General features: G+C 38.4%; 1 protein-coding gene across 5 annotated transcripts in view; it reads left to right on the plus strand.

Moving 5' to 3' along the window:
• Positions 1-13,949, plus strand: part of garnl3 (GTPase activating Rap/RanGAP domain like 3) — a 76,276-nt gene that overhangs the window by 40,564 nt on the left and 21,763 nt on the right. For all 5 annotated transcript variants that reach the window (XM_046067346.1, XM_046067349.1, XM_046067347.1 and 2 more), the window contains exons 3-12: positions 3,052-3,126; positions 4,502-4,601; positions 6,270-6,388; positions 7,375-7,439; positions 8,885-8,948; positions 9,119-9,145; positions 9,756-9,831; positions 10,712-10,810; positions 10,910-11,013; positions 13,832-13,940. In XM_046067346.1, the coding sequence (XP_045923302.1) occupies positions 3,052-3,126; positions 4,502-4,601; positions 6,270-6,388; positions 7,375-7,439; positions 8,885-8,948; positions 9,119-9,145; positions 9,756-9,831; positions 10,712-10,810; positions 10,910-11,013; positions 13,832-13,940 (838 nt within the window). The remainder of the gene's footprint in view (positions 1-3,051; positions 3,127-4,501; positions 4,602-6,269; positions 6,389-7,374; positions 7,440-8,884; positions 8,949-9,118; positions 9,146-9,755; positions 9,832-10,711; positions 10,811-10,909; positions 11,014-13,831; positions 13,941-13,949) is intronic.

The following is a 13,949-nucleotide window of genomic DNA, read 5'->3' on the forward strand; positions in this document are numbered from 1 at the left end:
GCAATATTACGTAGGTGAAAAAAGGCGGTCCTTCAAATTTGCTTAATGTGAGACTTAAACGACATGTCCTGATCAAAGATAACTCCAAGATTCCTCACAGTGGTGCTGGAGGCCAGGGCGATGCCATCAAGGGAAACTATATCTTGGTGCTTGGGCCCCAGAACAATAACTTCAGTTTTATCTGAGTTTAACATTAGAAAATTACAGGTCATCCAGGTTTTAACATCCTGAAGGCACATTTGAAGTTTAGCTAACTAATGAGTTTCATCTGGCTTGATCGATAGATATAACTGAGTATCATCTGCATAACAATGAAAGTTTATGGAATATTTCCTGATAATATTGCCTAAAGGAAGCATATATAAAATGAACAGGATTGGTCCGAGGACAGATCCTTGTGGAACTCCATGACTAACTTTGGCGTGCATGGAGGACTCATTGTTAACATGTACAAACTGAAATCGGTCTGATAAATAGGACTTAAACCAGCTTAGAGCCGTTCCTTTAACGCCAATGAAGTGGTTCAGTCTCTGCAATAGGATCTGATGGTCAATGGTATCGAGTGCAGCACTAAGATCTAATAAAACCAGTATAGAGACAATTCCTTTGTCTGATGCAATAAGGAGGTCGTTAGTAATTTTTACCAGTGCTGTCTCTGTGCTATGATGAACTCTAAATCCTGACTGAAAATCCTCAAATAAACTATTGCTCTGTAGAAAGTCACACAGCTGTTTAGCAACTGCTTTCTCCAGGACCTTAGAGAGAAATAGAAGGTTAGATATAGGTCTATAGTTGGCTAAAACATCCGGATCAAGTTTGGGCTTTTTCAGAAGAGGTTTAATTACAGCTACTTTAAAGTATTGTGGTATGTAGCCTGTTGATAAAGATAGATTGATCATATCTAGTATAGAAGTGCTGACTAAGGGTAAAACTTCTTTAAGCAGCCTAGTCGGGATGGGGTCTAAGAGGCAGGTTGATGGTTTAGATGAAGAAATTATTGAAGTTAGTTGGTAAAGATAGAGGAAAGCAAAGCAGTCTAAACATATATCTGGTTTTACAGCTGTTTCTAGGGTTCCTGAGTTTGGAGATAAGTCGGTGCCAGTTGAGGTCAGGTCATAGTGAATTTTGTTTCTAATATAGTTATAATTTTATCATTAAAGAAGCTCATGAAGTTGTAACTACTGAGACCTATGGGAATACTTGGCTCAATAGAGCTGTGACTCTCTGTCAGCCTGCCTACAGTGCTGAAAAGAAACCTGGGGTTGTTCCTATTTTCCTCTATTAATGACGAGTAGTACGCTGCTCTGGCATTACGGAGGGCCTTCCTATAAGTTTTAAGACTATCTTGCCAAATTAAACGAGAATTTTCCAGTTTGGTGGAACGCCAATTCCTCTCAAGTTTCCGCAATATTTGCTATAATTTGTTTCAGTATTATACCATGGAGCTAACCGTCTTTGTTTTAGTATTTTCTTTTTTAGAGGGGCTACAGAGTTGAGTGTCATTCGCAGCGAGCCTGCAGCACTATCAACAAGATGATCGATTTGGGAGGGACTGAAATTAGCATAGGAGTCTTCCGTTACTTTGTGATCTCATAATGAATTTAGAGCTGATGGAATCGCATCCTTAAATTTAGCTACTGCACTATCAGACAGACATCTTGTAAAGAAATTTTTGCCCAATGGCGTGTAGTTCAACAATACAAACTCAAAAGTTATCAAACAGTGGTCAGATAAAGAGGGATTCTGTGGGGACACTATTAGGTGTTCAATTTCAATACCGTATACCAAAACAAGGTCGAGGGTGTGGTTAAAACAGTGAGTCGGTTCATGAACACTCTGAGAGAAGCCAATGGAATCTAAAAGAGAGATAAACGCAGTACTGAAGCTGTCAATCTCAACGTCCACATGAATATTAAAATCCCCTACAATAATAACTTTGTCCATTTTAAGGACTAAAGTTGACAAAAACGCTGCAAATTCAGATAAGAATTCAGAGTACGGACCAGGTGCAACAAAAAGAATTGGGTGCAGTGATTTCCAACTTGGGTGTAAAAGACTAAGAACAAGGCTTTCAAATGAGTTATAATTTAGTTTAGGTTTAGAGCTGATTAGTAGGCCAGAGTCGAAGATAGCTGCAACTCCACCTCCTCGGCCTGTGCCTCGAGGAATGTGAGTATCAATATGACTGGGTGGGGTGAATTCATTTAGGCTAACATATTCTCCATCACCCAACCAGGTTTCAGTAAGACAAAATAAATCAATATCATAATCTGATATTAGTTCATTTACTAGTACACCTTTAGAAGAGAGAGATCTGATGTTTAAGAGTCCACATTTAATTTTCCTATTCATTTGCACTATTGAACTTGTGGTTTTAATTTTTATGAGGTTTTTATGCACAGCTCCTCTTCTGTTTACCTTTGACTTAAATAATTTCAACGTTACAAGTGCTGAGGTTATTTGGGAATCTCTTTGTAAGAAAGCCAGTAAGCATGGCCTACTGTATTTCCCAAAACACCAAATCATTTCTTGAAGTTATATGTACTTACACAGGATGCATTGTGTTCTCCTCCCCTGCCCTCTCTTGTTTAGCTCACTCTTCCACTATCATTAACTGTCCCATTTCACTCTCATAATGTCTCCTCTCCAATGTTGTAGTAAAGAGAGGCGAGTCAGCAAGAGACAGATAATTGGGGCGATTAAGTAGACAGTGACAGATGCTAGAATTGAAAAAAATAGAGCATAAAAACTGGTTTTACAGCAAAGAGAGTTGAAGAAATCGTTGCAATGACTTCAGTAATTATTGATGATTAAAGAAGTTTGAAGATGTTGTTAATAAACACAGGGGAACACAGATATGTTTGTAGTAGGACTCATGCTGCTATTGTCACGTGGAGGTGATGTGTCCGCCGTGGTTCCTCTTTTGTCCATAATGATAGCCAGCTCTAATGTATTTGTGACCTGCTTATTACTGTCTGCCACAAGTCATGGTTTGTCAGGCGTCTATTTTAAACATGTCTCCCTCTTTCTGTCTCTCTGTCACCCTCTAAGCTAATTTCCAGTGACGCAGATGGGGCCATTCAGAGGGCAGGACGCTTCAGGGTGGAGAATGGCTCATCAGATGAGGTACATACAATGAAATACACTTTTGTGCACACATGCATTCCACCTATCCACTCAACCCTGTCTTGCTTTTACTAGTCTGGTTCACAGGATGTATGCTGTGAGTATAAGCCTGCCATAGGCAGATTATTCCACTTGGAATTCTCCTCCCCTTTAGACACTATTGCTAGACACTAATCATCCCAAGATGATTATTGCTTTTTAGATGTAATTGGTCTTTACCGGAATGATAATGTTCTCTAGCGCTGATACAGCACTAAAACGAAGTGAGGAGATGTGAGATGCTTTCACTAACCTCAATAAATGGACAAAATATCAGAAATAGCCGTACTTTTTTTGTGTTACTCAGACAGCAACTTTCTTGTGTCTTTGTACTATGTGCGAGTTGCTTTGTGTTGTCCTTAAAACCCTGAAAATGGTGATCAGACATCTTGACATATTATTATAAATGTCTGTTAATGTCTGTATGCAAAATATAAAGCTACATCCAGGAAATGAATACCTTAGCTTAGCACAAAGACTGTAAACAGGGGGAAACAGCTAGCATGGCTCCATACAAACATTATTATTATTAATAATTTTTATTATTGTTGAATTATGCCATTGACTGACTTGTGCAGCTACCTGTATGATTTACCATAGTTTCTTATTGAAGTGGTTCCCAATGTGGGGGTGAGGACCAGTCCAATAGGTTTAAAGAGATATCAGAGGGGTTATGAGATCCAACCACTGATATACTATGGATTTGTTATTTTCAGATTCATATTTACTTTTATTTCTTAAATGTAGGAGAGTTTATTTTTTCAGGTTGCTAAACATTATTCAAGGATAGTAAATTCAGTCTAGTGCTCACAACTATACTACTATATAAACTGGCAAAGGGGTATCATGACAACATTAATGAGTTTTGATACTGTCTGTACTGCATAAAAAAAACTTCTATGCATATATAAAAAAAACCATCAGGGTAACACATATGCCAGACACAAAAAAAACTTCATTAGCATAGTGACAAAAGATGCCAATGTTGTGTGTTATATTGATAAATGTACTAGTATGAGCATCTGCCTCAGCACTCATTTTGGTGCAAATCTACTCTTGAATAATTTTATGTTATATAAAATAAAACTTTAACCCTCCAGCTTTAATTGAGAATCTCCGCCTCCTCTAGGATTATTTACATCATGATACAACAATAACACCATAAAGATTGACTGTAGATTACTGAGCACATGCTTTTGGCTGTATCTGATTTCCTGCCCTGTACTCTAATCAGTACTGCTGCATAGTGTTTTCCACTGAGAAGACTGCTGAGATTCAAGCTGTGACCATCATGATGATACTGTATTATGTGTGCATTTGTGTCTGTGACAAACAGACTTTGGACTACACTCCAGGAACCTGGAGGAGAACCGATGTCCATCTGGAGAATCCAGAGTACCACACCAGATGGTTCTTTAAATACTTCCTGGGAAAAGGTCAGTGCTGCTCTGCTGTTGTTTACTGCTGTTGTTTAAAAAGAAAAAACACACATACTTACACATGGAGGAACATCGCTTCCTAACATACAGCAACCAAGCGAACTCTAGCGGATAGAGTGTTGACTGGAGGGGAAACAGAAACATCAGGGACGTCAGCGCCAATTTTGAACAATGAAAATAGGTTGGAGGTGGCGCAAGATCAAAATAGGACCAGGGCAAGTGAGTTTTTCAAACAAATGACATATCTCTTAGCCTGTCGCTGATGCACGGAGCAGGTTAGGACATTTTGATTAGGAAAGTCTGATGTTTGCTTGTTCGCACCACTTCCAGTTAGGAAGCAGTGTAAGTGTGAGATAGAAAAAGAGAGACAGAGGGTGAGGGTGAGGCTATAAGCTCTCTCAGATACTGTAAAAATAAAACATCCTCTGAATTTCTTCCCTGGTCCACATGATGCTTCTTATCTTATAAAGTCAGCCTTGTCCTCATGCTGCACCACTCATTTAAGGCAATACATTAGAATGGGTCACCTGTTCCTTTACCTTTATGACCCTCATCCTCTCACCATCCTCATTAACACCCTACCTGTTCTCAGAATCGCACTGTAGGCGGCACAGCAAGTTGTGCAACAAAAGATCATTGTCCAGATCTCTTTACCGTGACTTGAATCAGGAAGACTGCCTTCAGCTGAAAGGCTGAGATAACAGACAGAGGCCGACATGCATGGAGATAATTGTAAAGGAAAGTCAGACAGCAAAAAAGTCAGCGAGTGGAAGAAAAGAAACGCCTTTTCTCCTCTAGCCAGGGTCTAATCATGCTATGGCATGGGCAGTTTAAAAAGAGCCATGTCTCCAGAAAGTTGGCTCAACCTGTTTGGACTGCAGCTGAGCCATCTGTGTCTCACAGCCTGAGCAGAGCTGACTGCATAGTACAACACAGCACATTACGAACTCCAGGCCAATTATTTGACCATAAGCACTTCCAATACAATGACTTGGATTCTCAGTTTCTTAATGATTAGGTGAAAAACAGTAAAACAGTTTGTCCTCGTTTGTGTCCCTGTTGCATTGAATTCCTGATTGATTACAATGTGCTTTCTTCTCACACAGAGAAAAGCTCCAGCTGTCTAAACCAATAAGTATATAATTGCAAAAACATGGCTGATGGAGAATAAAGAGAGCTAAAAACCAAATAGAGAAAGAAAGTGAAATTGTGGAATAAAGACAACAATAGAGGAAAGGAAAGCATCAGAAGAGGACAAACAAAGGGACAGCAATACAGGAAGAGATCTAATTGGGTTTGGAGGTCTGTTCGGCGCCGCTCCAGAAGATGTTACCCTGTGAACCGAAGAGGCAGAGGCATGAATGTGTGACTCTGCTGTGGTGTCATCAGGAGATCTTTGTCTGTGCCTATATCACACAGGAAATAATGAAAGAATGGGTAGGAAGGAGGACAAAAAGGCAGAGAAAGACAGGCCAAGACAACAAGGGGATTAAAAGGAGAGAATGCAATCAGTCACTTTAAGAAAAGTACTCTACCTAAATGAAAAACTAAAGTTCTCTGATCACTGTTTGGATATTTAACATGTGTGGATGTCACGATGAAAATATCAATGTGCATGTATAGTTTCATCTGTACATTTTACATTGTACACTTTGTCTCCCTCAGTCCACCAGAACTATGTGGGTACAGATGCAGAGAAGAATCCCTTCTACCTGTCAGTCGTCCTCTCAGACCAGAACAACCAGCGAGTTCCTCAGTACAGAGCCATCCTCTGGAGAAAGACGGTGAGTTCACCATCTGCACACCTCACTGCAGCAGTGGCAGAATTACTCGGATCCTTTAATTAAGTAAAGCAGCAATACAACACTATAAAGACGTCCTGCATTCAAAATTCTACTTAAAGATATTACATTGTTATGCTGCTAATTCTGATGTATAAGCAACATCTAACTGTTGTAGCTGATGGAGGTGTGGCTACTTTTAACTACTTTATACATATAAATCTGGGGGGGGGGGGGTTGTGAGATTTCTAATGAGGTATAAAAAAAGAAAAACGTTCTGCTACACAGTTATTTTCATTGTCTACCCTTGAAAAGTACTATAAAGTACCATGACATGGAAATACTCATGTAAAGTACAAGCACCTCATAAGTGTAATTAATGTACTCAGTTATTGTGCATCACTGCCTCACAGGATCTTTCCCCAACAGAAAGGAAGGTACTGAAACATTTGGACATTTTTTGCAATCTAAATATGAGAAGGCACAAAATGGCATCTTGAGGAACTATGCCACTCCACTTTTGAGTCACCGTTTGTGTGTGTGCGTGTGTGTGTGTGTGTGAGAGATGCATGTTCCATATTGTGTGTTTGTAGTGTCGTGACTTGGCTCCATGACCAAGATAGCTTGGATCTAATTTTGGCCTTCAGCCTCATCTGGAACCTGATTAGGGTGATGCACCTCCGCTGCCTGATCACATTGATTTATCTTGTTTCTGTCCTTCTCTAGCTGGTACAGGATGTTGTTGTTGTTGTCGTTGAACAGAACAACTTTGTTTGGCTTGAACTGCTCTGGTTTAATTTGATCCTCTGCAATTATTCTATGACTGAAAAATATGTTGTGAATTTCTTTTGGGCAATCTTGATTTTACATGGTATTCTTTCATAAATGAACAACAGGTTTGAGCAAGTGAGTCCTCAGAGAAAATGTGATTGAAGCCCGCGGTGCTAAGAGTTTGTAATCCCTGATGTGTGTCATTCTTGTTCGCTCAGGGCACTCTGAAGATCAGCCTCCCCTACAGCCCAACCAAAACACTATCAGTCAAGTCCATCCTAAGGTGAGAAGTGCAGCCTGGAGGTCTAAGCTGACACAGTTATTCTTGGTTATCTCATGCTGCTGCTGAGACATAAAGACATGCATACAGTGTTGCCAGATGTGACTTACACCAAATAACCGATCAGAGCCTCAAATTTCCCAACTGCCTTAAATGAAACAAGTTTCTAATGTCCACTGAAGAGAGATATGTTACACTTTTATTGAGGTTAAGTGTTTGCAACCAAGCTACTTGTGTATATGTTATTTTAACAAAATATCATCTGTACTATATATGGAGATCTAAAAGAAGTTATACGTTTTTAACTGTCCAGTAGGGTACGATATTATTTTGCTAAAATAAAATACAGACACGCAACTTGGTCTCAAAATATGCTTGCCAACAGTCCAGTCCATTCAACAGTAAACATACTTATCAGTAATGGGCATTATTGTGTTTGCCCCCATGACAAGTGCAAGAAGAAAAATTTGTCAAACTTCATGGTTTCTGCTTTATCAGAATTGTAGGTGAACTCAAAATCATGGTTAAAATAATGACACATCTCCACTACAGTAAGTCTTTTAGATAATGTTACTTACGTAAAAAGTCACTTACATGATCATATGTAACAGCTTTTTACAAGGCCTTTATTATGTAGTGTAGGTAAAATTTATAATTTCAATGGGAAAAACAATTTTAGCGTAGTTATGAGGAACTGAAAAGTCAATTGGGCTAGTAATGGCTATTTTCACTGATTAATCTGCAGATTATTTTCCCAATTAATAGATTAACCATTTTGTCTATAAAATGTTAGCATATCGTGTAAAATGCTCATAATTTTACAAGGCCCAAGTGGATGTATTTATATTTTTTGTTTTGTCCAACAGTCCAAAACGATATTCAGTCAACTGTAACATATAATAAAAAAGCAGCACATCCACACATTTGAGAAGCTGGAACCAGAGAATATTTAGCATTTTTAGTTGTAAAAAGACTAAAACGATTCACCAGCTACCAATATAGTCGCTGATCAATTTTCTGTCGATCTTCTAATTCATTAATCAGAACAATTGTTTCAGCATTAGTTATCAGTCATTGCTTGTTGGCCTGCTGTTATAGGAGAGGAGTGGATTAGAATCTATTCTAACTTTTGATTGGGGGAAATAAAACATCCCACATGGTACAAAAAGTAGCCCACATCATCACAAGCTGTCTTATTTTTACTACTTTACCGACCCAATCATATCAAAGAAGCCAAATTGCACGGAAAACTGCCCAGTTTGACAACATTGCTCCTGTAGTTTCTCTGCATGTTTTAAAAATCCCCTGTATCAGTTCTCGCTCATTTTTCTGTGTAACCCTTTGGGCTATTTGTCTTCCATCGATCCTAAACACTCCGTTCTCTTCTTTTTTTTCATTGCTACTTCATTTACTCTTCCTTTTCCTCCTCCTCCTCTCCTTACTACCAGTGCAATGAACATGGACAGGTTTGAGAAAGGCCCCAGGGAGATCCTCAACCCAGAGATTCAGAAGGTAAGACTAATGCCAGAGCATTGGCCAGCTCTTAAAGAAATGTTGCACTGGTCCATTTCATGCCAGGCCTGATCAGCGGCACCTAAACTGTATAATATCTTCAGGCTGTGTCATCTCTACCTGGAGAACTTGTCTGTGTGATCCATAATTGTTGTGTCCTTTTTCCTCAGGATCTGCTGGTGTTGGAGGAACAGGAGGTATGGGATGACACTGCTTTCACAGTACAGTTTAGCTTATTCATTGATTGTTTTTTGTAGAGTTCTGGCATTTGTTAAGAAATTACTTATTTTATGCCCTTTTGCTTGGTTTTCTTTTTTTTAGCTTTCCAGTCACATTCACATACATACATACCAAAACAGATACCTGCTTTTTTGATTCTTTATAGATTTTGTTATCTGGTAAAGGTCTCTGCCATAATCATGAAAAACTATTTTTAAAATTGTCTTAAATCTTACAGGAAAATTGTATTAAATATATCTCAAACCACATACATTCTAATATGTGCCATCTTCATACATTTTTATATTCTGTTATGTAATTGCACAGTGCATGCTATTAATCCTGTCTTCATGTTGTATATTAATTACTCTCTCTGTGTATCTTTGTTCTAAGACTGATAATTAGCACTTAGGATTACCTATTGTGTATATTTTGCACCTTTTTTTACATTCTCTGTGTAGATTTCTTACAATATAAGAACTGTATTTCAATAGAAAATAATATTAAATGTAAATTTTATTGTAAATTGTTGTATTTTATTGTTATTGTAAGTAATTTCATAATGTGAACCCAACTATCATTTTGTAGGGTTCTGTCAACTTTAAATTTGGTGTCCTGTATGCCAAAGATGGACAGCTCACAGATGATGAGATGTTTAGCAATGGTAAATCCCTCCAAACTCAACTTTTTTCAGTATCCAAACCTATTAAAGGAATTGATCGACGTTTTGGGAGAAACACTTGTCAAAAGTTAGAAGATTAAATTAATTGTCATATCTGTCCATTCAATATGAAGCAGGAGGTAGCAGTTTAGGTGAGCATAAAAGACTGGGAATGGGGAAATAACTTGCCTGGTTCTGTATAACGACTGCCTACCAGCAACTCCAAAGCTCACTTAATAACTTTTTGTATCTCATTTGTTTACTGCACCTAGCCAAGACAAACAAATGAGATATAACAAGTTATTAAGTGAGCTTTGGAGTTGCTGGTAGGCAGTCGTTATACAGAACCAGGCAACCCTCCTGTAAAACCAAATGTGTCATTTTTACAAATGTTTTGTGCAGATTGAATAAACAAAATACAAGTCAAAGTCTGCTTTCTGGACCATTTCGCCACATGTACCAGCAATACAGAGGAATCGAAAGGAACATCAAACAACTAAGATGCTATTTTTGGTTAAAAAATAACAAAAAACAAGTACTCAAAAACAAAAAGTGCAAAAACAAACAGCTACATAACATTTTAATGAACCACCTTTAGAGGCTTTTCTAGTTAGATTATGTTACTTTTGGACAGAGCCAAGCTAGCTGTTTCCCTTTGTTTCCAGTCATGCTAAGCAAAGCTAAGCAGCTGCTGGTGTAAACTTCATACTTAGGCTACAAATGTGACAGTGGAATCAATCTCATCTAACTTAAAGAAAGTGAATAGGTGTATTTCCCAAAATGTCATATATATATATATATATATATATATATCCCTATATCAAAATAGTATATACAGCAATATAAGCTATCTGCTCAAATAAACGTCCTGTGTTTGTTTCAGAGACGGGGAGTGAGAGCTTCGATAAGTTTCTCAGTCTGCTGGGTGATTCCATTACGCTGCAGGGATGGGCAGGTTACCGCGGAGGGCTAGACACCAAGAGTAAGAGAGCTCACATCGGCTGAATCACATTACATTAACATAATTTTAAAGTAAAGGCGTTTAAATATGTTCGTCTTTGTTTGGTGTCTCTTTTTGCAGATGACACTACAGGAATTAAGTCCATCTACACAGTGTATCAGGGCCATGAGCTGATGTTCCATGTGTCCACCATGTTACCCTACTCTAAAGAGAACAAACAGCAGGTGGGTTTCTCTATGTTTAGTTGGGCATTTTCTCCTGTTATATAGTTATTTATTTTTAGCCACACTAAAGGGATGGCAATGTCAGTTGGTCCACTACTATGGCCCAGAATGGAATATCAACTACTGGATGGATTGACATGAAATTCGATTCAGACATCCGTGATCCCCTGAAGATGAATCCTACTGACTACTGATGTCCTTTTATGTCTCCAACAGATTCAAATTGAAATAGCTTGACATTAATTAAATGCTTTGACAAGGTTTTTTACAGACGTTCATGGTCCCCAGAGGATGAACTCTATAGATCTTGGTGATCCCTTGATCACCACAAGGTTGACATTTTGAGTGTATATAATGTACTATGGGATAGATTGCAATGAAGTTTGGTACAGACATTCATGTTCCCCTGAGGATGAATTGTAATAACGTTGGTCATAATTTTAATTATAATACTTTGTTTGATGATTAAATACGTGCATAATGTATTAAATTCCCATTAGTCTCAGCTGTACTTTTAAGCACTCATTAGAAAATGTTAAACTAAGGTGGTGAACATGATAAATGTAATACTTGCTAAACATTAGCATGTTAGCATCAACACTGTGAGCACACCAGAACGCTGACTTTTACATTTAAAAAAAATTTAGGATTTTTTAGGGGCATTTTTGCCTTCTTTATTAAATAGTGACAGCTGCAGAGAGAGACAGGAAAGACGAGAGAGACAGCTAAGGGCCCCGGGTTGGAATCGAAACCCCGGGCAGCTGCAGGAAGGAATCAGCCGTAATGGTATGTGTTCGACCAGATGATCCACCAGGGTGCCCTTGGTATTAGACAAATTGCAGAAACAGGTCTTCATCTCGCTGTCATTTTTTTGAGAAAAGACTCCACTTTAACAGTGTAGTGATATTAAGCCAGAACAATGGCAGCCAACATGGCAAAATGTGCTCACTTTACAAAGAAAAGGAGACAGTTACTGTTGCTCGATTCTGTAATGCCAATATTAGTATTAGTATGACTTAAAAGGCCTGGTGCTTTGCAGATCTGACACATAATTGGATTTCTTACTCATCTCCCATCCAGAGTGCAGCCATATGAAATAAGAATATTTCACACCTGAGTAAAGAGTCATTCTGCAATGTAAAGTCAGTTCAGCTTAATTGGTGAAGTTGTCATTTCACCCCACAACCCAGAAGTGCTGTAAAGAAAAGCATCCTTACAATTTTGCTATGTGTGTAGCCTTCTAGGTAGTGGGGCTAAAAAAGTTAATCCTGGGGATAATGCTAGAAGAAATTCTATGTGCTGATTAAAATAAAAAGGATTTATCCTCTTTTGAGCATGATTGTTCAGAGGTAAATTCATAGCCGTCTGTCTCTTAAATCAACTGGAGTGAATGGATGTGCAAGTTAATTTGGACTTGATGGAGCGGCAAGCCAAAGGGTTGTGGTTGTTAAAATGTCTTCTTCTGGAACAGAAATACAAATAAAAATATATAAAAATAGAAATGGCCAAATAAGCCGGTGGGACAGGAGATGTGCTCGATGTTGCTGCCTGTGTTGAGATCAAAGACTTGAAATTATCACTGCTTTTCATAGTGTTTTTAAGTGTTGAGAGATTGGAAAATCTTTGCTGTTAGAATGACACCCTCTTCCACACACACATTTCCCCAACATAGCAGCCTTACCCAGTACCTCATCAACAGAGTGATGCAGACTAATTCACTTAAGATGCTATTATTAATATTTCTATGTTAACAGTGGATGACATGACCTCGTAATGTGAAACACGTTGCTCGTAATGATATACCCACAGAGATTTATCTCCTGACTCTACAGATCCCCTCATCCCTACTGAGTGCTTTAGTGACTTTCAGCTAATTGTTTTGGGTTTTTTTCAGTGCGCAGCTTTACTGTTTCAATTTACTCTCACCGCTCTTATTAGCGTAGTTTCTAAACTCTATCGACAGCTATTATAGTGACAAAGTTCATATATATGCACTTAACACTAGCTTCCCCCACCAAACAGAGCATTAAGCAGCTAAACAGCCAGATATATCCCCCAGGAGTTAGTGTAGACCAGAAGTTTTCAACCTGTGAGGTGCATCTCTCTATTGAGAGACTACTTGGAGTCATAACTGATATCAATGCTGATGTCAATCATGACTAAACATCCAGAAATCTGCTTAGGAATCATAGATAAAAGATGCTTATAACCCTTTTACTTGCCTGGGAATTATCATATTTTTAACTTTTCTTCAGTATCTTAAAAACATGTCACTATCCTCTAATAGTTGTCTTACATGCATGGGTACATTGCAAACCAGGACTGCTTTTAGGTAAGTCGGCATACTTTTAATGGTGCCAATTTACCATAATGAAAACAAATATAGGCTGAAAAATTGGGCTCAAGTTTTAACCCACAGTAATAACTCACTCAATCCATGGCAATGAGCGAGCACAGTTGTCTCAACAGTTCCCCCTGGTGTAGACCAACAGAGCTAAAGTGAGAGTGAATATTGTACTTACATTTATTAGGTGCACACATACACGACTCCTTATGAATACTAATTTTGCTCTGTGTGTGCTGGATGGGCAAATAGGCAGTTGTTTGCTAACTAATTAGCCGTAACAACTTTATAAGGTGATAATACATCAATGTTGTGTTTACAGTTGTTGCTTTGCCCCTAAGTGACCTTAAAATCAATAATTGCAGGTTTAAAGACGATTTAAAGACAGTTCCTGGAACACATGAATCACAAGGTACCAAGGTTAAGATGCTGTTTTTTCCTCATCTTGTGTCTCTTTGGCTTGTCCCCTGGCAGGTGGAGAGAAAGAGACATATTGGAAATGACATTGTTACCATAGTTTTCCAGGAAGGGGATGATGCGTCATCGTCCTTCAAACCGTCAATGATCCGATCGCACTTCACCCGTATCCTTC

This window comes from Micropterus dolomieu, linkage group LG13 (genome assembly GCF_021292245.1).
Source record: "Micropterus dolomieu isolate WLL.071019.BEF.003 ecotype Adirondacks linkage group LG13, ASM2129224v1, whole genome shotgun sequence".
NCBI classification, from domain to species: domain Eukaryota; kingdom Metazoa; phylum Chordata; class Actinopteri; order Centrarchiformes; family Centrarchidae; genus Micropterus; species Micropterus dolomieu.